The 24,469-nt window shown below is 38.4% G+C and overlaps 1 protein-coding gene and 1 long non-coding RNA gene across 32 annotated transcripts in view; one reads left to right on the top strand and one right to left on the bottom strand.

Moving 5' to 3' along the window:
- mbl (splicing regulator muscleblind) overlaps nt 1–24,469 on the top strand; it is a 128,522-nt gene that overhangs the window by 80,401 nt on the left and 23,652 nt on the right. For 22 of the 31 annotated variants that reach the window (XM_086828263.1, XM_086828262.1, XM_086828266.1 and 19 more), the window contains 2 exons: nt 17,834–18,004; nt 18,765–18,947. In XM_086828263.1, coding sequence (XP_086684389.1) covers nt 17,945–18,004; nt 18,765–18,947 — 243 coding nt within the window. In that variant the 5' untranslated portion in view covers nt 17,834–17,944. Of the gene's footprint in view, nt 1–17,833; nt 18,005–18,764; nt 18,948–20,897; nt 21,132–24,469 lie in introns of all 31 variants that reach the window. The other 9 variants (XM_086828257.1, XM_086828252.1, XM_086828251.1 and 6 more) reach the window with 1 other exon arrangement.
- LOC147644365 (uncharacterized) overlaps nt 18,843–24,469 on the bottom strand; it is a 39,797-nt gene continuing 34,170 nt past the window's right edge. The window contains exon 2 of the long non-coding RNA XR_015270639.1: nt 18,843–23,668. This is a non-coding gene — a long non-coding RNA (uncharacterized LOC147644365). The remainder of the gene's footprint in view (nt 23,669–24,469) is intronic.

The following is a 24,469-nucleotide window of genomic DNA, read 5'->3' as shown; positions in this document are numbered from 1 at the left end:
CGATAGATTTTCACCGTTCCCTGCGTATTTATTGGCATTATATTTATAAATGCCCCAATGTCGAACCCAACTGCCAAGTGGCTTTCTATACATCCTTACATGTGGCTCTAAAGGCAGTGAGAGAAAGTTTGGGAATAATCGAGGAACTTTAAAAGAGTAAAACGTATGTTGTAGCAACTTTTAAGCATGATTTTGAGTGACTTTAAATCTTTATTGTCTTGAAATTTATAAAGATACTTTTCCATAACAAATAAAGTGTAATTTCTACACTAAAATCTTGTAACTTTAAGTTACAACTTGTTACACTTAAATAGATTTGAAACCCAAAATCTATAAGCTTTTCTTATACCCATTTTCTCTCTGTGCATTTTGTTTTGTGTGTGTGTGTGTTGCCTGGATGGGCTGTCACTTTTTCGGTTTCCTAAGCAGCAGCAATAACAGCAATGGGGAAAAACCTCATGACAAATTCATTTGACTTACACATGACTGAGCTCCTGTGGCTAGCCAACAACAAAGGACCTTGGACGGGAGGTAGGTAGGTGGGAAACCATCTACAAGGAAGGCTGGAAAATTTGACCTTGGATTGGGGTAGGGGTGACCCAACTGTGATATATGCTGAGCTGGGATAAACAGGCTGGATAAGAGGATTTTGGGAAAACTTATGATGTGTTTTTCCTTCACAATCGATAAATATTTGAGAGCCTCAACGATAAATAGATCGATTACCCGTAAACGTCAAGTGGAGATTCTAGGAAAATGGCAGGGTTTTTCAAGGGAATTTCCCCAAAGTTTGGTTTTAAGGTTTAAACAAGAACAAGAATGTTTAAACCATAACCATAGGTTCATTAATTTTTTACTCATAAATCACCAGTGTCCTGGTCACCACCTCGATTCATTTGTCATGCTTATTTAATAATAAATTGTCTTGCTGTTAGTAATAAATTCAATTGGTTGAGTGTGGCAAATGATGGCCCTTAGACCAACCAGATATTGATTGAGCAATGAACTATCATTTGCGGTTGAGTGTTGTTTTAGCCACAAAACAGTGCTCAAAACTTGGCATAATTGACCATAAACCGTCCATCGAATCATTTAGACAATCAACTGGCCACCGCCTGCAGTTTTTAATCAACTTTTGGGAGGGAAAAAGGCACAATCGTTGGCATAACTCAGTGGTCGGTCGGTCCTTGGTCATCGTTAGGCCGAGAACTTTGCCCATAGAGGCAGATGTTGCTTCTCTAATCGAAACAAAAAACTCTCGTTCCTGGGACCGAGTCAGAGTCCGAAGTTCGAAGACCAAGCTTGAAGTAAACTACCCCGTGGAGACAGCATCTCCTTCTTATGGTGGTCCACCAACCCCTGGTCCTCATTACAAATAAATATCTTTGACTATTTATAATGCCGCAGGGACCTCACCTTTTGCCTTGTCCGTCCACCTCCCTGCGATTCTCCTTGGCCTCCTCTCGATTCTGTGCAAATTATGCAGATTAGAGGGTCAGTTCACAGCTGCCTTGGGCTTAGGTGAGCCTGTCTGAAACCTGGAACCTGGCACCTGGATTGGTTGGATAAAAAAAAAACAAGGGAATGCAGCCTCGCTCCCGTTTGCCCTGGATATATTTACATAAGAATCGAATTTAATCTTTGGCCGCATAATTTGCCACAATTTATTGGAAAACGGAAGGCCGCCCGGCCTCATTGATTCTAATTTGATGGTGTTTTTTTCTGTGTTTTTTGTGCCAAAAAAATGTGCTCGAAATGAGTTCATAATAAGATTATCTGGGTCACATGTGTTGAGCACGACTGGTTAACTTTTTTCCTCTGATTTTTCCTTTTTTTTTTTGTGTTTTTGGCTCACAAAAATATGGGCCAAAAACTATGGAGAACGTTGCCAGCTCTCTGTGTTTGGGGGCGTATATTCAATGCCAAAATAAAAATGTCACCATTAATTTGGTTTATTTTCGCTACCTTATCGTTGGTTGTTTTCCCTGTAATTTTAATTGAGTTTTGACTGCTTTTTATATGCAGTTGCAGATTTTGGCTCTGGAAACTAGAGCCTGCCAGTTACGGCATATAAATTGTATGGTATATACATATATGCCACTCTTATCGGACTGCCCTCTATCTCTCTTCAATATGTCAGCTCTAAACAATGGATGTCTCCACTCGAAGCGTGAAATGTCAAAGGGGAAAAAGTAGAGAAGACAAAAAAGAATTGGAAAAGCCAATTTCCTGACATATTGCTCGGGCTGCTGGAAAACGCATTCTTAGTCCCCCCAACAAAAAAAAAAAAAGAGAGGAACTAGCAAAAATCGGAATGCTTTTGTTTTCGTGTAGCCAAAAGTGAAGTGCAGTGTGCCGCTTGATTGTAGATAAATATGACAATAAAATAGTCATAGAGTGCGAGGGGCCACACGAAACGCAGCATTGTCAGCTTAAAATAGCGAAAATATTTTCCCTCCATTGCGGTACAGTTGGCACCAAAAAACGCACAGGCTACGCGGGCGTGTTGTGACGTGTGAAGGCAATGTCAGCGATGCAAGCGCAATTTGGCGCCATCTGTCGGTGGGGATAGTGAAGCGTTAAAGGGGGTTTCCCGACGGAGGGGTTTTTCTGGTTGGTTTTTGAGAGGTTTTTGTGTATAGTGCACGGTGGGAGGGGGGGTGTTACAGGGGCAACGCACGTGATAAGCATATGAAATTTTATGGCAACTCTATTTGTAACTTTCACTGCCTGCACCCATGTGTGTGTGTGTGTGTGTGCTGTGTGTTGGTGAGTGGGTTTGCCAACAACTTTTGCTTTGAAGTTTGTCTGTCTGTCGTTCACACACACACACACACACACACACTGGCACACACGCACATACACCCCCCTTCTTAGCTGCTTTTGTGTGTGCGCTGACTTGGAAAATACTTTTTGTGATAACATTTTATGGCTTGACAAGGCAGCCGCCGCCGCATCTCGTTCCAAAAGGAGCAAGCGAGAGACAAACTCTTTTCCCAAGTTCCTTGCAATTTTTCCTTAACGAAAAGAATTATAAAAGAAATGGCTGCTGCAGCAGGATGTGATGGTTCTCGAGAGAGCCTGAAGGGGGAGAAGATGGGGGAACTTGAGGCTAATGGTTCGAGTGCAGGGCATCAATTTGCAATATGACAGTTGCCTATAAATAGCCAAAATGACAATGCCAGCTTTGGCATATTCTAACCCCGACATTGATGGAAGTGGAAATATATATTTTTCCAAGGATAATAAGAAATGGCAAAGAAAAACTATTTGTGATTTAAAAATGTTGAGAAAAGTAGGGAAATTATATTGAAAACTATTTAAAGTCTAGCAAACTATAGTTATTGAGAAGAACTATGCTAGAAAATGTTGATTGACATACAGGAAACTATAGTTTCCTTTCTGAGCTGCCTTAAACATGAGAGTTTATTATACAGTTGATCGTATTCAATTACTTTTAAAAGTGTGACAATCATTATTTGCTTATCAGAACTCAAAAATTTCAATTTTAATTGACTATAAATAAATAAATTCCTATGTTTATAGGTTTTGTTCGCTCTAAATCTAATAACCAACTGATTTTGGGAATATTGTGGTGATTCCCCCTGCATTTGTGATAGCCACCAATGTTGGCAATTGCAATTTGTTTGGCATTTAAAGCGGGGTTCCAAAATGCTACCAAACTTGCTGCTGCTGCTGCTGCGAGGGTTTTGGAAAAAATAAACACCCATGCTTATGAGGTCATTCAACAGACATACAATTTTCGCTTTGTGGTTCCGCAGAGTCCCAAACAGACATTTGTCGCCCCAGCAGCACTTTTCCCCCGTTTTCTCTATGGATGCGTGTTTCCACATTTGTGTTTGTCATTTGCCACTTAGCCTTATTAGTATGTGCAGCGGGCGACTGTTGGGTTGCTCCAACCATTTTGGCCAAAAAGTGGCAATGAAGCTTGCCAAAAAAGAGAAAAAGAAAAATAAAAAAGGATATATGGTGCAGTGCACTGACTCGCACACTTGCAGCTTATTTTATGCTCTCCTTGCAGCAGCAGCGTCATGTAAGCAACAATGCCAGAAAGTATGCAATATTAAAATATATACGTGCTATATGGTATACAGGGCGAGGGGATGCGATTCAGGGGGTCTGGGACATCAGACAGCTGCGCGCAATAACTGTACATTAAAAGTCATTGCATTCATGATATTATTTTTTATGTATTTTTTCCCTTTGCATTCACCTCTGTTTATATTTGTATATATATATTTTTTAACCATCTTTTTTTCCCTCTCTCTGTTAGAATTGCAATTTTTTCTCATTTATTTGACTGGGCCCATTGCTGCTCATCATTTTCCCCGTCTGTTTGTTATTTGCTTCTTTTTTGTGTGTGTATGTGTGTTGTTTGTTGCCATTTGGGGGCCTGACACGCCTACACACACTCACCGAAAACTCACATTCAATCCAAGTAAAAAAAAAGTATAAAAACTGCATTGTGAAAGTCCCTAAGCGGGCAAGCGCTAATGCTTTGTTGATGAATAAAAAAAAATTCGGACAAAAAAGGCATGCAAAAAATAATAGCAAAATAAAACATGGCAGAATGTGCGCCACAAAATATTCATAATATTTTTCAGTTAAACTCAACAGTTGGATTTTTGCCACCCCCTCAGTTTAAATGGAAATAAAATAAAATGCAGACGGAATATCCCTTGAACATTGAAGGGAAAATTAAATTTTCCTTTCGAAAAAACTCAAATTGCTGTCAAATTTAAGCTTGGCTAAGACAACAATTTCAATTCTTCAATTAAACGCCAATTAAAGGCTTCTGCCACACAATAAATTGAACTCAAACAATTATATTTGTCTAAAAATCACAAAAAATCCTTTATTTACTTAAAGGTGAGTTATCTTTGAGGGCAGTGAAAGAAACATCAGCAGCAGGACATGAAGTGTAGCGGCAAGTAAACAAAAATGCCAAGTTCATAATAAATTTGTTCGAAACAGATATTTGTTGTTGAACAATTCAGTCGAGCTGAAAGTTATTTCATAATTTATTTGACACCTACAAGAAATATATAGAAAATATGGCAAGCCAATAAGCTGTCGCAGAGCAGAGAGAAATCCTCAAGGCAACAGCAGCAGCAGCAAATTAAATGCAATTCAATTTCTAAAATCAAATATCTTCTGCTAGGAAGACTCTCCCCTTTCTATATATAATATATACAAGATACATAGTTGGGTGTATATATATATATATTGTAAGCTAGAAACACATGTTAGACAATCAAAAGGAAAGGAAACCGAAACAAGTTAACCACAAAACGGACAAGCAACGGACTTTCAAGGACCTGCGGAGGGTGAAAAAAAAAAATGGCAAAGAAGGGACAATTTTCCACTTGCTGGACTCCCCTTTCTGGTTTGCTACGGTTTCCGCAAACACGGCAAAAGATGTTATCCCTTATCCTTTCTATATATATATATATATTTTTTTTTTTTTTTGCAAAAAATTCAATATTTTTCAAACAAACAACAACACCATTCCAACGGCCAGGAGCCGGGGCCAACGCACATAGAAGGATAACATATTAAATTTGCCAACAGCAGCCAGCAGGACTGGCAAAAGGGACAATGCCATAAAGACAAGAAATCAATTTTTTGCTTCCCTCCTTGCGTAACGTAACGTAACATTGTGCGGAGAAAACAATTTTCTAACAATAAAAAATTGCCCAGGCAGGCGATGGAAGGACTCGCACACTCACTTATGTTCTTCAGCCTTTAAAATCGAAAGGAAACGTAGCCGGGTGTGTGGCAAATCATAAAAATCGAACTCAGAGTGGGGAGGGGTGGAGTGGGTTTTCGCATGATGAAGGGGCTGTGTGGCAGGCCATAAAGGCAGGCAATAAAAAATGGGGGGGGGGGGAGGAGGGGGCAAGGAAAACAGAAAAAGAACTATGAGGTCAGATAGAGATCCTGGCCTAAGGACTTGGGATTAGGCGGCTGGCCAAAAGTCGAGACTTTAATTGAGGTGAAAAAGGAGACTGGGGAAAAAATGCCTCCGGAACTTTTCTCTGCCTTCTGTCACCGACAACTGTCTCGATATCCTTTCTCTCTGGTCACACACACTCGAACTCTCGAACTAATAACGAGCCTCACTTTGTGTAAATCGATAAAGTTGTTACATGGCAACATCAGTGGCAAAAAAAATAGGACAAAAAAAGAAGGAAAGTTTATTTTTGTTAGCAGCAAAGTTTTTCCTTCGTTTGGTGGGTAATATTATCGCATGTTGCATTTGCCGGGCGTGCTGACAATTGAATTATTTATGTGCCTTTGGGTCTTCCACGTCTGGCCGAGCCAAGTTGATCCGGTCTGTTGGCCTTTTGTTTGCGCATTGATTGAATCCTTTCGATGTCCTGCGGACGCTCGCCCATTGTCACAGACCGTCCTGCTCATATGCGCTTTATGCAGTTTATTGGCGATTACATTCACTCAAGAGCAGAGCAAAAGCACCACAAGCGTCCAATCATTTCGTCCTGGTTTGGGGTCTCTTCGCTTTTGCCTTTCGTCCTGCGCTCCTTCACAGTGATTGTCATCGTTTGTGGAAATTTGATAAGCGCTTTTTGTGTCCTCTTGTATGGGTGTGAGTGTGTTTGTGTACTCTTCCTCGGCATCCTTTTCCATCTCTGTCGCTAGACATGTTTGTTTGCCAGCGAAACTTTGCTTGTTCGTGTCAGGACTTGGATCTTTTTAATAATGCGGGTTATGTGATGGATTTATTAAAAGCGTGTCCCCATGTCGCTCCACTCTGTTTGTGTGTTTGCCATAAACTTTCTCCTTGTCTGTTTTGTCAGAGCTTCCCTTTTCAATTAGTTTTGCCGCATTGAAATGCTTCGGCATGCCGGTATTGAATGTCAAGTGCTCATCCATTGTTTGCTGGAGTTTAGAAAGCACAAAAATGGAGTGGTAGAGAGTCCTTAAAAAAAAACGAAAGCAAAAACAAAAACAAAAACAAGAAACAACAAACGAAAAATAAAAGTTGGCTACAATATAGGCTGGTGGGGCGCCCTCATAAGTATGCCATAATAATTGCAAACGATGCCCCAGGACAAAACACACACACACATATGGGCAATAAAATTTTTTATTCACCAGCGCCCATTCATTTGACCGCAAGGCAAGACCACGCCCATCGTCCTTCCCCGCACAACCCGTTTTTATTTCTCATTTTACGATCATGCAAATGTCTTTGGCGTCGGCGTTTGGCGCCAAAAAGTCGGCAACATATGTCCGACAACATGAAACGAAATCAATTTGCTGCCTGTGTCACGACCTTGGGGAGGGGAGGGGACCCGGACCAACTCGACCCGGAGGTCCCAAAAGCGGACCCCAAATCGTACACTGAAAGATATCCAAAACTGTTCTCAATTTAAGCTTTAAATTGCTATTTAAAGAGTCTCCGAACTCTAAAAAGAAAGCTAATCCATTAACTTAACTTCAATACTATCTTAGAGATATATATAGCCTGATATATGGTGTCTAAAGTATAACATTAATTATTTTAGACAATTATCCACGTAATATGTAACTGACCTGCATTTTTCTTTCTCTGTATGTGGGGCACACACACTTCTTTGGCTTGTTATTACGGCATGCGACTAAATTATTATGGGGGCTCGTTAATTTGCGGACACTGCGGACGTTCTCAGAAAAGAAATCGCAAATAATCGCATTAAATGGGGCCACGCCTGCTACGGCAATGGGCGGGAAAAGGGAAAATCGATTAAGCAAGCGGCGGGCTTTTCACTCCAACCACACCGTTCGTTCGTTGGCCTCTTTTCATATTACATTATGGTGATTATTTTTATCGCCGCGTCACGCGATATTTTCCTGATGTCGCCGCCTTTTCGCTAAAATGGCGAACGTAGCTGAAGGAAACGGAAACGCCAGTGAGTGTGAGTGTGAGTGGAAGTGAGAGTGTGAGTGCGGTTCCTAGGCAAACATTTGCCATATCTATGCCAGTGTGTGAGTGTGTGTGTGTGTGTGTGTGTGTGTGTGAAAGCTGTGTAAACGACGACGCCTTGCAAATGACTGCAGTTAAAAAGTCATCAATGTCTGCCAAAAACGAAGCTCGCCATTAAATGTTGCCGCAGTTTATGCCAATCTCTGTCAGAATGTGTGTGCGTGTGTGTGTGTGTGCAAGAGAGTATCTATGTGAGTGTCGATTTCGCAGTCAGGATAACACCCGACCGAAGTCAAGTCAAGTCATGTCAAGTCAATGTGAGAGACCCCATCCTCAATTATACAACCTCGCTCTTGGCCTTCTCGACTCGAATGTGAGTGTGTGTGGTGTGTTTGTGGGAAAAATATGTGCGTATGAAAATGTTGAAAATTTATTTCCATCATAAAAAGAAAACAGAGAAATAGAAGAACAAACTGGTAGGAAAAAAAGAGGATTGGAAAACGAACAAAGCCTCAAAATACCGCAACAAGCTTTTAGGCTTAAAAAAATGCTTTTAAAGTGAACAACATTTATTTTTTGTTGCAAATAAAATAACAAATGAATGGAAAACTCTCTCTCTCTTCACTGATATTCATTTGCTTTTTGAAGTAAATTCAACAAAAGTTCGTATAAATAGGTTTGCAATACCTTTACCTTTCAAATTGCTCCCTATTGCGCAATAAGACTGCCCCCAAGAGGCCATATATATTCCCTCGGGGGCTTTCCATTCTAAACAAAAACCCCCTTGGTAAGATATCCTTCCCTTCCCCCTTCCAGATTAATCGGGAGTCGGGTATGCCAAAGCCCCGTGTCCTGGAGTCTGGAGCCTTGCAATTTGTAAAGCGGCACATGGTCATGTGGTCAAATCATAGGGAGGCAAAGGGGAAAAAAATCAATGTGCTACAAACACAAACATGTACAGGCACTGCAAGAAATTTGTTGTACCAAATAAAAGAGATTTCAATGAATTACAAGAAAATTCTAAAATAACAATAGAGATTGTCAAAAGTATGGACATTTCTTTACATTTACCTTTGTTTAGAGAGATATGCTATGTTATTTTGGTCAGTGTAGGTACCGCAATCCGTGTCGGGCGCCACGGCGTGCATTATGTGGCCATATGTGTGTGCGTGTGTGTGTGTTGGTGTTTGTCAGTGTGTGTGTACAAATAAACACGGCAATGCAAACCGAAACGGGCCAAAGGGGCCACTGCCACCACATCGGCCTGCAGGCTGCAGTCGGTTTACGTTTAATGCCCATACATATATATACATATATATATTGTGTATTGCCTACTTTCGGGCGCAGTGGCAGTGGCCAATGCACTATGTGGAATTTGACCCGTTTTCGTGGCCAAAATTAAAATTTTTGAAATTATTAACATTTTTCACTGCAGGTTTCTTTTATAATGATGGTTATGACTATAGGAAGCTATTTTAGAAAAGTGGGCGTGTCAACGCCCCCCTCCGCCCACAGAAATAGAAAAAAAATCGAATATTTAAAGCAATTTTCAAGTTAGAGACCCCAATTTTGAAACACAGGATGACTTTCTTAATTTAAATGTGTCCTGTAAATTTGGTTTAGATCGGATAATAAATGTAGAAGTTATTTAAGAATAACATTATTTTTGGTTTTATTATTCTACATATTAATCATTAACTTCATCATTGTCATCAATTTCATTATTATTATAAAAAAATATGTATTGTCGTCTTCCCTAACGTCGATATTAGTTTTAACGGTTAAGAAAACCTTATATTCTGCAGAGTTTGATTGTTCCACAATATATTTCCGGAGGAATTGAACCTCCCTTGCTTACGCCACACTACTAGCAGTTCTGCATTTCTGACCAAGATGTTGCTTCCTAATAATTCAAATTACGCAAAAGACCGCAAAAAACGCACAATGAGCCTATATATTTTGAATTCAGAATTGACAAACCTACAACATGTATATGGACACTCGCTGATACAATTTGAACCTTTTTTTAAAACCCTTTGGAAAGTTCAACTTTATTTCCAAAAGTGACAAATGGACACCACTTGCTTAATGTACAAATTTTTAGAAAAATACGAACGCAACACGCAACATATTAGTATCAATATATAGTAATAACCTGAAGAATTAATATTCAGTTTGAATTAGGTTATTTAATGATTTTTTGTCAGAGATATGCCAATTTGAAACTGCACCGCAAAGTCAACTTATAAGACAGCCCGTGGTGTTCGCTTGCAACAGCTGACTTTAACAGCTGTTATTTTAACATTGAACTGTTAAGTTAACATTTTGGGTATGTAACATAGCAGTTTGATCAATTCATAACATGGTATCATTGAAAATACGCAAATTTGGATACTTGCGAAAAATGAGTTTTGGCCACGAAAACGGGTCAAATTCCACATAGTGCAATGGCCTCCGCTTGGCCATTTTTTTTTACTTTAAAGCCCTTTAAATGTGAGCAAACTTTTCCACGTGTGCCCGCCGTTGTAACGTTAGTTAAACGTATGCCTGGCCAGAGGAGCAGAGGGGAGCCAGAGGTGGCGGAGGTGCTGGAGTAGGTAGGTGCAGGGGAGCATAGCGTTATATGGTTTGTGTATTGAAAATTGGATTTTCAATTGGTTTGCAAAACGGAAATTAATTCGGGGGCGCAACGGAGCCGAAGCCCCGTAACCGGCAGGCGAAAATGAAGCAATGACGTCCACCAGGATGATGATGATGATGATGATGATGATGATGGGAGCGGAATGACCACTGCCACTGCACACCAGGAGTGGAGTGTTTGTGTGCAAAAATAATGTGCAAGTCCTGCTCCTGCTTTTTTTTTTTTGGCCATTTTCCTTCGCGAGTGGCACTCTCACTGAGTTTTTATTATTTTTTCTCCCCCTCTTGTGTGAGTCCTGCTCTCTCTCTCTCTCTCTCTCATTCCATTCCCGTTGTGCACTTTAATTAAATTAAGTGAATTTCGAGGCTGATAAGCAGCAAGCGGCAAATGAAATGGGAGGAAAACTGCTAGGTGAAGCAGCTGAGGAGAAGGTTAAATGAGCAAATGAAACGAAAACACGGCAGTGAGATAGAGTCACTGCTGAAATCAGAAATTGCCATTTGGCCAACTCAAGTGCGGCAGGAAAGGAAAAAAAAAAAAGAAACTGGAAGAGCCAGGCTGTATTTGGGCCAGAACGACAGTTACAACAGCGTTTAGTAGAATTCCATTAACTGAGTGCACTCCCAGCTGTCCAAAACTAGAAGGTAATCCACTTTGGCCAAGTACAGTTGTGCTGGCAAAATTATAGGGCACATTTTTCAATTAACACAAATCCCCCTTTTGAATGCAGTTATATTCCCCCATGGGATAATGGTTCCACCCAAAACGGGACACTCGTATTGCCAGTTGAAAATTAAAGCAACTGGGACAAGTCCTTAAAGGTTTCAGGTTTATGCGTTCAAATAACGAAATAAATGTATTTATAAAAGGAAAGGAAAATTAATAGTATCTATGTAAAAACTAGTTAATTACTATGTTGCAAGTACTATATTATTTCCTAAATTATAGTTTGAATTCAATTTAAAGTTTTTGCGATATGTGTAAACGCATAAACGTGGTAATAGGAGGGCAAGGCATATGCCTGAATCCTGCTGGGAATCTGTTGCAAATCCCAAAAGTATGCAACTGCAGTGGCGGGCATGGCTGCCCCATTCATTGAATGAATGAATGAATGAGTGAGGAAACGAACGCATGATTGAAAAAAAACATGGCCACAGAAAGTCGAGGCTCGTTCATTGTTTTCCGCACTCGCACACATGCATATGCATACATATACACGTAGGTAGAGTCACAGATATATAAACGGAATATAAAAAACAGTAGCCTGGCTTTTAGTGGGAGTTCAGTGACTGCAGATATATACACATATATGGACATATGTATGTAGGAGCCAGCTATGTTGCCTTTTGTCTGAGGCAAATCGCTTAACATGCACCGCTGGTCGTCGGTGTGTTGTCTACCTTCTCCAAATCCCCCTTCCCCCCTCTTTTCGAATCTAAGCCCCACCTCGTCCTCTGCTTTTGGCCATTGTTTTTAAACCCAAGCCCGGCAAACACTTTTCCCTCTGGCTCCATCGGCTCTCCTCTATGGTTGGCAAATATTGACCATTTGCCTTTTGCCAATTTGTTTGCATTTCAGGAAAATATTTTCATTTTCAATGCGCTCGCTTGCCATATTGAAAATTAAACTGCAAAACTATGCTAGAGTGTGTGTGTGTGTGTGTTTGTGGCACATGGAAAATTGCCTTGATTTCCCTGGCCATGCCTACGGTGAATTGTCATTTTAAATTTATTTTGTTGCCTGGCATTTATACAATAAATATCTCACTGTGTCTACACACACACACACACACACACACATATACACACACCCGTCCTGGCTATTTTGAGGCCTCGTTGTTGTTTGCAATTGCTTTTTGATTATCTCTATTTGCCGTTTGTGCTATTGAGCCACGTTCGTTCTGCTGGCCAAGTGAAAACAAATTGAGTTCTCTCCGTTAAGCGTCGAAAATAGTTTTCAACTCTCTCTCTCACTCTCTCTGAGCCATATGTGTGTGTGTTCTAAAGTGCTAAAGCTTGTAGTGCCGTTAGTTTGCATTAAATTTGTTGGCAACTGACTCGCTTAAGAACGTACCAAACAGCAAAAAAAAAAAATGAGAGAGGCAGGGAATTATGCCTGGTTGGGCATAGTGTTTTTCCCCTTTCTTATTTTCCTCTTTTTTTTTGCAACATTTTCTGCTTATGTTTTATGTAAAGCCTTAAATGGAGTTTGCACTACTGCAGGACAATGTGAGCGGGAGGGGGGAGGAGGAGTTCGGCAAAAGTTCGGAGGACATGCAATTTGTGTGTTCCAAAGTGGCTTATCATAAGTTTCATTTGCTCTTGCTGCCACCATGTAGTAGTAGTAGTAACGCCCCAATGCTATTTATGACACTGTGGCAAAAAAATCCAATTTTCTTAAATCTTATTTTATATTTTTCGAGCTCTTAAATAAAACAGTTTAGCTTAAAATTTATAGTTAAGTGTTTTAGTGGCTTAAAGTCGCTTTAAAACAAGTTAAAAAGTATGATTTAAAACCAGGAGGATAAAATAATCAAACTTTGGATACAGTTTGATCATTCAAATCATCATAACTCAAGAAAAAATAAAGAAATATTAATTCGGAAAGTTGGTTAATGCTAGTTTTTGTTAGGTTAACAAATCTGTATTATAATATTTGAATAAAAAATTTTAAATTTTTTTTACGAATTTTTGACAATTTTAACGATGTAACCCCTTATAAAATTTGGAAACTTTTGAAAAAATTAAATTCTTGCCGGGCATGTCTAGATCGACTCGCCTTTTAATGCTGATCAATAATATATATGATTTATAGGGTCGGAAATAGATCTTTTCCATTTTAGAGGCTTCTAACTAAAACAATAATACCATTTTTTGATTCGATATTATTTATTTTTATATGAAAATTTCATCATCAAATCAAAGCTTAAAAAACTCATAACTAAGCCAAAATAGCATTAATTTTAATTCGGAAAGCTGTCCTATGTAAGTTTTTATTAGGTTAATAAATCTGCATACTTTGTTTACAATTTTAAAAGACTCAAATTTTTGTCAATTTTTGAAAATTTTAATGATGTAACCCCTTATAAAATTTTGAAGATTCGAAAAATTTTCGAAAATTTATTTTTTGACCAGACATGACTAGAACGAATCGTCTGTTGATGCTGATCAAGAATATATATACTTTATGGGGTCGGAAAGGAGTCCTTCACTGATTTAGAAGCTTCTGACTAAAAGTATTATACCCTTCAAGTGAATAAATAAATTACAACACGTTTTTAAACCCAGGAAAATGCAGGAAAATGAAGCATTTTCGATATTATAAACCTCAGCCTTGATCAGCATTAAAAGACCAGTTCTGATTATTATTTTCTTTTCTTTGTTAAGCATTAAGATAGTTTCTTATATTTTAAAGACACCTAACTCTACTTTAGTGTGTTCAAAACACACATTTACGGATAATAGCGAAGCTCTATTTCTGCTTTAAAGCCACTGGCATTCAATTCTCTCTGTTATATCAAACAAAAGCCAGAATACAGAACATATTTCATTCGTATTATTCCAACTCTTTGTCTATTTTAGCACACAGAGGACGTCAATGGCACTCTTTTTTTTATTTCTTCCTCTTTTAATGCATAGCTAAGTCGAACCACTAAACAGTTTTAAATTTGCATAAAAATCCGTTTTATTAACATTCAAAGGCGATTCCTATCGCCGCTAAATTGAAGAAAAGTAGCTAAAAAGGGCAAAAAAACGGAAAGAAAGAGTCGAGTTCCAAGCAAACAGAAAATCCTGAGCAAACCAAAGGGCCCAGGACCCAGGGCCCTATGGCTGGGGAAAATGCCATGTAAATGCTCTCAGGGCAAGCTGGAAGAAAAATTCCTTTGCACTCAACAAAGAAGAAATAAATAACTTTCGAGTCAGATTAGCCAACTTGTCACGAAATGCAAAATGACATTTAATACCCAACGACTTGGACGAGGACGAGGACGAGTGCGAGGACATGGACTTGAGTGCTCCTTTCCTAGCTCTCTCTTTCTCTCACACTCACTCCTGATGGGCAGCAGCTGCGTTGTCGCAGGACAGGATCCCAAGACTCATGTCGACCAAATGGCAATGCGATACGCGACGATATACATGACTGGACCTGACTTGCACTTGGCATGAAAACATGAGAAATTCCTTAGCCAATGGGCACCCCCTTTCCTTTCTCATTCTCAATTCTCCTTCCGGAGGTTTTCTTGTATTTTTTTTTTCTGTGTTCTTGTGTTTTCCCGGCATGCCAGAATGCTAGACGACAGCGACATTGTTTCGAATGGCCAGGCAAAAGAAGAAAAATGGCTCTGAAATGCCATCACTGCTATATCCATTCCAAAAAAAAAAAAATCAAGAAAAACCAAGAGAGTTGCAGGAATAAAAAAAAAAAAAAAAGGAAAAGCGAAAAAGTAATCATTGCAATTTAAAGCGGATAATCTGCATCAGACCGAAGCTGTGAAACAAGAAGCGTTGCAAAAATAGAATGCGAGAATGCCCTAAAAAGGGTTCCAGTTTCAGTGGCAGGACGCGAACGTTGGCAATGCAAATATGCTACGCTTTTCCCCCCCGCCGTGTGCGTGAGTGGACACCATTTGCAATTTTCGCACTCGCTTTCCACTCGCCCCACTCTCCCACTCCTTTCTCTCCTTTTTTTCTCTTTGCACGCCCAAGGAGCGAGGCAGTCATGCAGATTACAATCGAAATGACATGAAAATGTTTAGTGTGGCGTGTGGAAAAGAGAAGAGAAAAAAAGGAAACCTCCATGAAAATCGCGGTGGCAATGTCAAGTGGCGCGGCGGCTGCAGTAAGAAAGAAAGTGTTGCATATCTACGGGCGCCAGCCACAAGAAAAGAAAATGGCCCCAGGGAAAATGTGGAAAACGAGAGGTGGCACTCGCAGATAATGTCTGTCCTGCTGAAATCTCTCTCTCGTCCCTTTTCCCTTTCTCTCTCCTGAAGCGTAAGAATAATGTCTTATTTGATTGTGGCCAGCAAATGCAATTTACATTTGTCGGCGACGCTGAAAGGATACGAAAAAAAAGGAACGAAGCTGAAATCGATTTATAGATTCATTCAATTCACACACACATTCAGTACATTTATGCAATGGCAATTCAATTAGCCATTAGCTAACCTGATTCGATGGCAATTAACCCAGTTGCCAAGTGCCAACAGCAAGTGAGCGTGTGAGAGTGAAAAATTGCATTAGTATTTCATTAAAGCAAATTAGAGTGCTAGGACTCGCAGGCAGACTCAATGGAGACTCAGTGCCATTCAAATCACTGTTGCTGTTGTTAAATAAACTCAATCGAGGCATTAAATTACTGCCAATGGCGCCAATAAGCACAAACAAATAACACAAAGTGACGACTCTGTGCTGCTGATTGAAAGTTTTGCAGCGAAGGATGATGAAAAATATTTGCTTGCCGTCAATAAAATATGTACATATACATACATATACTCTGTGCTGTTTATTGATCAAAATTTGCGAGTCAACAATGCAAAGTATTTTGCTTTTGGCTTGCCAAATATTTATGCTGCTGCTGCTGCTGCTGATGATGATGATGCTAAAGATGCCTTTGCATCCAAGCAATTAATTAGCCTAATTTATGGTAGTTTGCAACATTACCCGATAGTTTGTAGTTTATTACAAAAAAAAAAAAACTTGCTCCTGCCAGTTTTGGCCCACATTTGTCAATATGCTAACAGATGTATACATATACATATATATCACAACAAAGCAAATAAAATTACACTGTGAAATGTTGTTCAGCAACAATTATTTGTGAGTTAGCGCCAGTTGTTTGGCGGGGGAGGGAGGGCGTCATAAATCTTGTACAGCTTTCATGGCGTCATAAATTTTAAATGCCATCAGCAGGAGCGCCAGAAATAAAAAGGAAAAACTGTGAGGCACAAAAACTGTGGGGAAAAAAAAAACAGAAAAGGAAAACCCAAAGCCAATGGGCTTGTCTCTTGGATGTTGCTATCCTCTTTTGGCTAGAACAAACAATCAATTTATGCACACACAATTTTACCCCTTTTCAACATACATAAATATGTATATATATATATATAAATTCTTATTTTTTTGCCATGTTTTTCCGCTCATTTTTAAGTTGAGCTGCTCGACTCGCCGTATGCAAATATTTGTTAACTCCATTTGCTCTGAATTAAATATAATTTACATGCATATTTGTTTGCCAACCCAGCCAGTCGGTGGGTTGGTTGGTTTTCCTGCCCTCGTTTTTGCGTGGAAATCCCTTTTCCACATGCCATGTTGCATGCATCAGGGCGCATTAGCCCGTACTCTTTTTTCCTTTTCCATGCCTCTGGTCATTACAATTATTGTTGACATTTCGGCTTAAAAATGAGAAGTGAGTTGCCGCCACAATTAAACGTGCTAATGAAGTGAAATTTTTACTTTTTTTTAGCGCAATTAAAAACGAATTTCGATATCGTTCAAAGTATATGCTATATGTACATGTTTATCCTGGAATTCAGAGATTTTTGGCCTACAAGAAAATTGCATTCGTCTCACTTGCATGCAGTTAATTGTTTCGGGGGGAAAAATGTGTTGACAGCACGAACATGGAGTTATTCAGAGCACTCTCTGGGCTGTGAGTCATGCCAAGGATAACAGAAATTATAGGGAGTCCTTCCAATTATAACAACTCGAAAGCTAAACAAAGATTATACTGGCAAAAGGCACGATAGTTTTGCACTCCATATGACGTCAGTTTTGGGATAAATAAAGTGACCTTAAGACTTCAAGGATATTACTTTATTTGGAAGCTTAAGAATTAGACTTCAATTTGGATATTCCTATAGATTTTTCTACAAGTCTCCCTATAATATTATATTACTGTTAAAATCAAAAGAAAAACACTCTCAGCTTTATTTATATCCAGACATTAAGGTTAAGCACCACAATTTGTGTTAATCAACATGGCCAGGGAATAGGAAAAAGAAAACATTAACATAAATTTGTTTCGAGTAATTTATTTAGTGCGACAAAAGCACTTCCTGGCTCACTAAGTTGCCGCACACAAATCGAAGCTGAATTATGGCCAGTTGCCATTTAACCCGCACTTCCCCTTTGAGGGAACTCTTAACCCACTGCCTGTCAGTTGCCGGCAATTTATGAAGTTGAACAATTTGCTAAACATTTTTCCTCCATTCACTTTCTTCTCTTTTTTTTTGCGTTTTGCAGGGCCGCTGTAATCGTGATAAACCGCCGTGCAAATATTTTCATCCACCACAGCATCTGAAGGATCAGTTATTGATAAATGGACGCAATCATCTGGCCCTGAAGAATGCACTGATGCAACAGATGGGAATAGCGCCTGGCCAGCCGGTCATATCGGGCCAAGTGCCAGCCGTGGTAAGTTCCAACGAGCTTTTCTAATACTTTAATTGAATTTTCTCTGCCCCTCCCCCCCCCATATAAAATATGAATATTTATAAGAGGACAGGAGACAGGGGGAGGAACTTCCACAAGACCATGAATATCTGAAATACTCAAACCAGAAGCGAGGAATTCAAAGTGCGCGAAAAGGAGCCAAAGACTGGAATGTTTTATTCATGCAAAAGAAATTAGGGTGGGAGGAAGGGTGGAGGAGGTCAGAAGGACCTCTGGGAGTTTATAACAAATCGAAAATTAATTCTCAAATAATTTGCGACATGGTTTTTTGTGTGTGGATATTTCCAGCTAAACGACAGCCATCATTAGGAAAGGAAAAGCAAGCCCCCCATTTTGATTGTTGAAAAATGCATGAATTTTCATTAGAAACCAAAAAAAAAGGGGTTTACGAGTGCGTGCCAAGCATAATTTGTGCCGAAAGGGTCACTCCAAAGGGCAGTGTGAGGTCCTCCCAATGGGGTGTCGAGCTATTAGATTGTGAGGCAGGATTATCAAGAGTGGGAGGAGTGGGTTAAGACCATAAATAAAACAGATTTTTCAAAGGGGATTTGGTAAGAGAAAAAGTCAGAAAATGTGTAATAATTGATAATGTAAAGTAAATGGATTTCCCCAGAAAAGTATATCCTCAGACATATAACAAGACACTTTCCCCCTTTTATTACCCCCCAATAATATTAATTTCATTTTTAATGACTGATGAATATCCCTATCCTTCTTTTAGGCCACAAATCCCTATCTGACTGGCATTCCGGCCAACTCTTATAGTCCGTATTACACAACGGGTCATTTGGTGCCCACCTTGCTGGGTCCTGATCCCACGGCCGTGGCCTCTCAGCTGGGACCGGTGGTGCCACAGACAGTGCAGGTGGCACAGCAGAAAATACCACGTTCCGACAGATTAGAGGTGAGTTCCGGGCCAATGACCCTTATCCTGCCCCCATCCGTGGCTGTATATCTTTATATATATATTTACATATGTATTTCCATGGAAGTCAATTTATTGCGTTTTAATTTATGCTTACGTTGTGTTTTTTTACCTTTATTTAATTGTATTTACCTAAAAACAAAAAACAAGAAAACAACAAAAAGTAAGAAAGAAAATTCTTGTTTGTTTATGTTTCTTTTCGTGGCATGTCTTTATGTATTTATATTTCTAATTAGAATTAATCTTAAACTATGTCTGACAAGTATTGCGAACTAAAAACAAATTGTACAGAGTTTTGAGTTCTCTTAAGTTTGCCAAAAGAAAAAAGATCAAACCAAAATCAAACTGTATAATTCGCCAAAAAAACAATAACCAGAATTGATTCGAAAAACATTTTTCTGATACACATTCGTATTTATCTAACACTGCCAAAATTGAAACCGAAATAAATCACCAACAACCCCAAACTTGATGTTCTCTTTATTTCCTCTGATTTTATAAGCTCTCTTCTATATCTTTCTCTTGATTTTATCTTGGTATTAAATATATATATATATTCGAATTAGTAGAGATCGATCAAGATCGCACCATATAGCAGCTTGGCCTAGCAGCTGCTTTTCAGGTGCTTTATTTTATTGTGGAAGCTTTCAACAAAGCCGCCCTGTAAATAGCCCAGAAAATTATCAACGAAAATTCAAGAATTCATTGCACTAATAATTGTATAATTTTCGTAAAATTAAAGGTTTATTTTTTAGCTAAAGGGAAGCTCCCGTTTCATACCATTCTCCAGATTTCCCACTAGATTTCTAGTTGCGACAACTATTTAAAGTCAATGATTAGCAGATTCCAGAATATTTATAGTCCTAGAGTTGTTTATGTTCTTTCTTTGTTCCCTTTCTTATAGAGATCTTTATAATCTTCCTTATAACATATATAGATATCTATCTCGATTCAGCTCTGACACTGATATACTCGCTCAACAAACAGTCCAAACCCCCGAGCTCCCCTGTAAAAGTCCCTGTGTTTTTACTTTTGTTTTCGAATAATCCTTGCATTCTCGTTATGTTTGTGCTACGTGTTTTTCTCTTGTGTTCCCATTTTCTCGTACTCAAAAAAATGCACCAACCCTTGCAAATTGAAAACTAATCGGCATGAAGCAACAACAAAAATATGACACCAAAAATATTAATCAACAAATTAAAACAAAAATTCCAAGAGGCAAGTACAACCAGCAAAAAAAAACACCTAACATGCAACTGTATCGGCTCTAACCACTAAAACTAAACAAATAAATTAATTACAAAACAAAACTTGCCTTCAATTGACTTGGAATCGAATTGAAAATATATATACATATATATTTTTTGCGCAAATACTTAACTTTTCTTTTGATGACAACAAAAAATAGTAAAAAGAAAAGAAATGAACTTGTTACTGAATATCCTTCCATTATTTCCAAAAACACACACTCCACACACACACACACACACACACACACACATTTACACCTTCTCCGCCTAAACACACACACACAAACCAACCAAAAAACCAAATAAAAAACCGATAAACACACCACTGAAACCACTCTGAACCACAACTGCTGCCACTTTTGCTATCCGCTGCCAACGCTCAACCTCAACTGAAAACTTGAACCAATCAACCAACAAATCTGCAAATCCTCCAACGATGATGATGAATATCGAATGTATATCAAATATATATCCATATAATATATATATATATACATGATGACATATATATATATATGATAATGACTTATCCAACGATGATCGGCGTGCGTGTGTGTGTGGTTTATATATATACCGAATGAATACCGAATGAATACCGAATAAATACCGATGAATACCGAATGAATACCGATGAAAATGAAATGATCCTGGCGATGCGATTAATTATAAATAAATCCAGGTGTGCCGCGAATTCCTACGCGGCGCCTGCAAGCGGGCGGAGTCCGAGTGCCGGTTTGCCCATCCGCAGGAGAGCGTCGCCAGGCACGACGATGGCTCCATCACGGTTTGCATGGACGCCGTGAAGGGCAGGTGCGCACGCGAACCCTGCCGCTACTTCCATCCCCCCCTGCACCTACAGGCACAATTAAAAGCGGCCCAAACACGCGCCACCGCTGTCGCTGCTGCAGCTGCGGTATGGCTATATACTATATATTTTTCTATACTTTCTCGATACCTTTTCTCGTTTTTTTTTTTTTACAATTTAGCCCTATTTTTGGTTATTATGTTCTTTTTTATTTTACGTTAATCGTTTTTGAGTGCTGCCTCTTTGATTATGATTTTCGTTGCCATTTGATTTTCTCTTGATTTTCCAGCGAACGTTTTTGGTTTTTCTAAACATGATTATGCCTAAAAATATAGCCACATTTTCACAAACTGATTTGATTGGATATATGAAAGATAACCTAAGAATTAATTTATTTAAATAAAATAACATATTTGTCAGAAAAAAAGGAAAACTTATAGTTTTCTTGGAAAAATTGGTCTTTAAATGTCTTGAATTTCAATTTAAAATCTATTTAAAGTTAAACGCATAGTTCCTAAACATTTTTTAAAAATCCATAGATATTTAAAGAGATTTGAATTATTAAAACGTGGTTTTAAAATCTCTAGAGTTCTTAAAACCCCACAAATAATTGTTTTTAAATCTCTTGGAAGCTAAAACCAACTCCAAATAATGGCTTTAAAATATCTAAATGACTTTAAAATTAAATTTAAGAAACAATTAAATCAGTTAGTGAAACTACAGCTCTCACCTAGCATTTTATCGTTTTTGTGTTCTCCAATTTAACCTCAACAGAGAAATACAACACAGAATTTTACTCTTGCACTAACACGCCACACAAATAAATAGACATAAATATATATATACTTATATATTATATATACTGTATATATCTAGAGACAAGTATGGCCTTAGGCCAGCCAGTTTTGCTTAGTTCGAGCCATAGTTTTGATTGAATTTGCTTTAAATTCAAAAAACCAGAAACTCTCAAATTTCTCTTCATTGATTTAATGATTTAAAGCAAATTTAATTAGAAGTTAATGCTGCATGCAAACAATTTAATTAACTTTATGCAAACACACACACACACACACTCTCCAAATCTCTTTACAAATAACTGTTATTCCCCCTAAGTGCCGGAAAAAAAACAACAACAACAAATACAACATCGAAAAATATGTAATCGTACAAATTTGTAAAACACAAATTATGCTATTTATTTATGCTGCATATTCAATGACATTTTCCAATGGCCATGCAATAAACGCTTAAGCGAATTCCGCTCCTACTCATCCTTAAAGCAAATATATATAGAAATATATATATAGAGAAAAATACAAATCAATGAACCGAATAATTCTGCCCAATGTAATGTGACACATTATGGATAATGCACTTGTAAAGTTTAGAAACTAAAAAAACAGTTTGAATAAGGGATTACTATTGATAAAACTAGAGGAATTAGCTATAAACTATAATATTATAATAATTATATAAAAAGTAGCAGAAGTAATGAATACAAAAGTAGTGAAAATATGTATTTCTCCCAAGTAAAAATGAATTTCTCTTAAATTTTAGAGTAACAACATTCCAGTTTAAATGATTTATATTTTGTATTATTTTGCGGGTGTCATTGAAATAAAGTCTGTGGATGCATCAAATAAAATTTTATGGCTAATTGAAAATTCATTTGGCTGAACTTAATTATGTTTGTCCAAGGCAAATGAGATGTTCGGCAATCTGGCAGGACGGACAACCGTTGCCATTTAGATGTTAATTTTGTTTATAGATCAATAAATAATTATATATATATATTTTATAAGTATAGCATCCAGACGGAAATCAAACAAACAGGTTTTTCCATTTTTTTTCGGCCATAATCCCGGGAGAGAGAGACAGAGTGGGGGGGGGGGGGTTGGGAAAATATCCGGGAACATGGAAAATATGTTGAAGCTCACATAAAACACGCCATAAATGTTGATTTTCGTTGGGCCAAAATTAACATTTATTACAACGCGTTAAAACTTTGAGCACGCAGAGCCAGGGCGGCGGGGAAAATGCGGAGAAAAAGGCCGGGAAAATCGGGCAGACACACGGCGCACATATGGCCACGTACCGGTGAAGTGTCCTTGTGTGTGTGTGTGTGTCTGCCGCCGTATCCTGCGTGTCCTATGCGCCGTACTTAATTCGCGACTTAATTGCTTTCTGCTGGAAATTTATTTGACGCAACAAACAGCAACAGCAACAACGGCAACAAGGACGACACGACGCGGGGCAGATGACACACATAATTGCAGCATAATATCGCATAAAGTGAAAAATTGTTGCAGCATTTTAGGCGTAATTCAATCGGGGGGCTCCTCGCAGAGCAAGGGCCATACGACAAACGTGATTATTGTATGAAAATGTCCTTTGATACTTTCCCAAAAACACACACACACACACAGCCTCCTCCCCCTCCTTCTCTCTCTCCAGAGCAGCTGATAATTGTATTTATGGGCGCTCGTTTAATGTGATTATGGCCCTGGTACAAAAATGAAAAAAAGAGAAGGGAATTAAACGCTTACCTTATTGCACCTGTCTACCATGTTGTGTTTGTCCTTTATTTTATATAACGTGCATTATTTTGATATCCCGCAAAATGTTGTTGATATTTTTCACCGTAGCTGGAGGTTATAAAAATGATGTTTATAAGTACATGAAAGTTATAGGACACATATATAAATTATAATCGCAAAACAAAGACACTTTATAGCTAGCGTATTATTGAAGCTTTATATAGTTAAAGATATGAACCGATGCAGCGCTGCTGTTTAATCTTTTTAATATTTGAAAACTCTTACTTTCCTATTCTTATATTCTTATATCAAGTAGACTTGTTACAAGTTATTAAATGATATAAATATATATTTTTCCCATCTATATTTTCGGCTATATCCCATGTATATATAATATAAATCAAGACCCGCATGCAAAGTGAAGAGTTTTTCTGGTAAATCTCTTTGCTTTGATTGTTTTTCCCCGCCCCCAAACTTGAAGGATCTTTCATATCTTTCCCTCAATTTGTAAACACCATAAACCCCGCATAATTTTAGCTGATTTAACCCAACTTATAATCGAGTTATATACCTTGTTATCTCTATCTATATATAAATAAATATATACTGTGTAATTGACAGACTTTACCCAAAAACCACACACACCACAAAAACAGACCAAACACACAAAACTTTCCCTTTGCATACATTTCAATCTGATTTTTCCTCCCCCCCCCCCAATATAATTTCCCTGAGTTTCCTGTTTGATAAGCGTTTAAGTTCTGTTTATTATGATTGCTGTTTGGCATTCTGGGTCACCGCAAAAAAAAAAATGAATAAGGAAAATCAAAACGTTCCCATATGTCAGCCGTCGGGGGAGGGAAAAAAAAGGACTTCGATGTGTGTAGTTCAACTGCCAAATATGCCACC

Source organism: Drosophila serrata, unplaced genomic scaffold, assembly GCF_035046125.1.
Source record: "Drosophila serrata isolate PLE 108 unplaced genomic scaffold, ASM3504612v1 contig_184, whole genome shotgun sequence".
Classification (NCBI taxonomy): domain Eukaryota; kingdom Metazoa; phylum Arthropoda; class Insecta; order Diptera; family Drosophilidae; genus Drosophila; species Drosophila serrata.
Note: the sequence above shows the minus strand (reverse complement) of the source record. Positions and strands in the feature narration are given on the sequence as shown.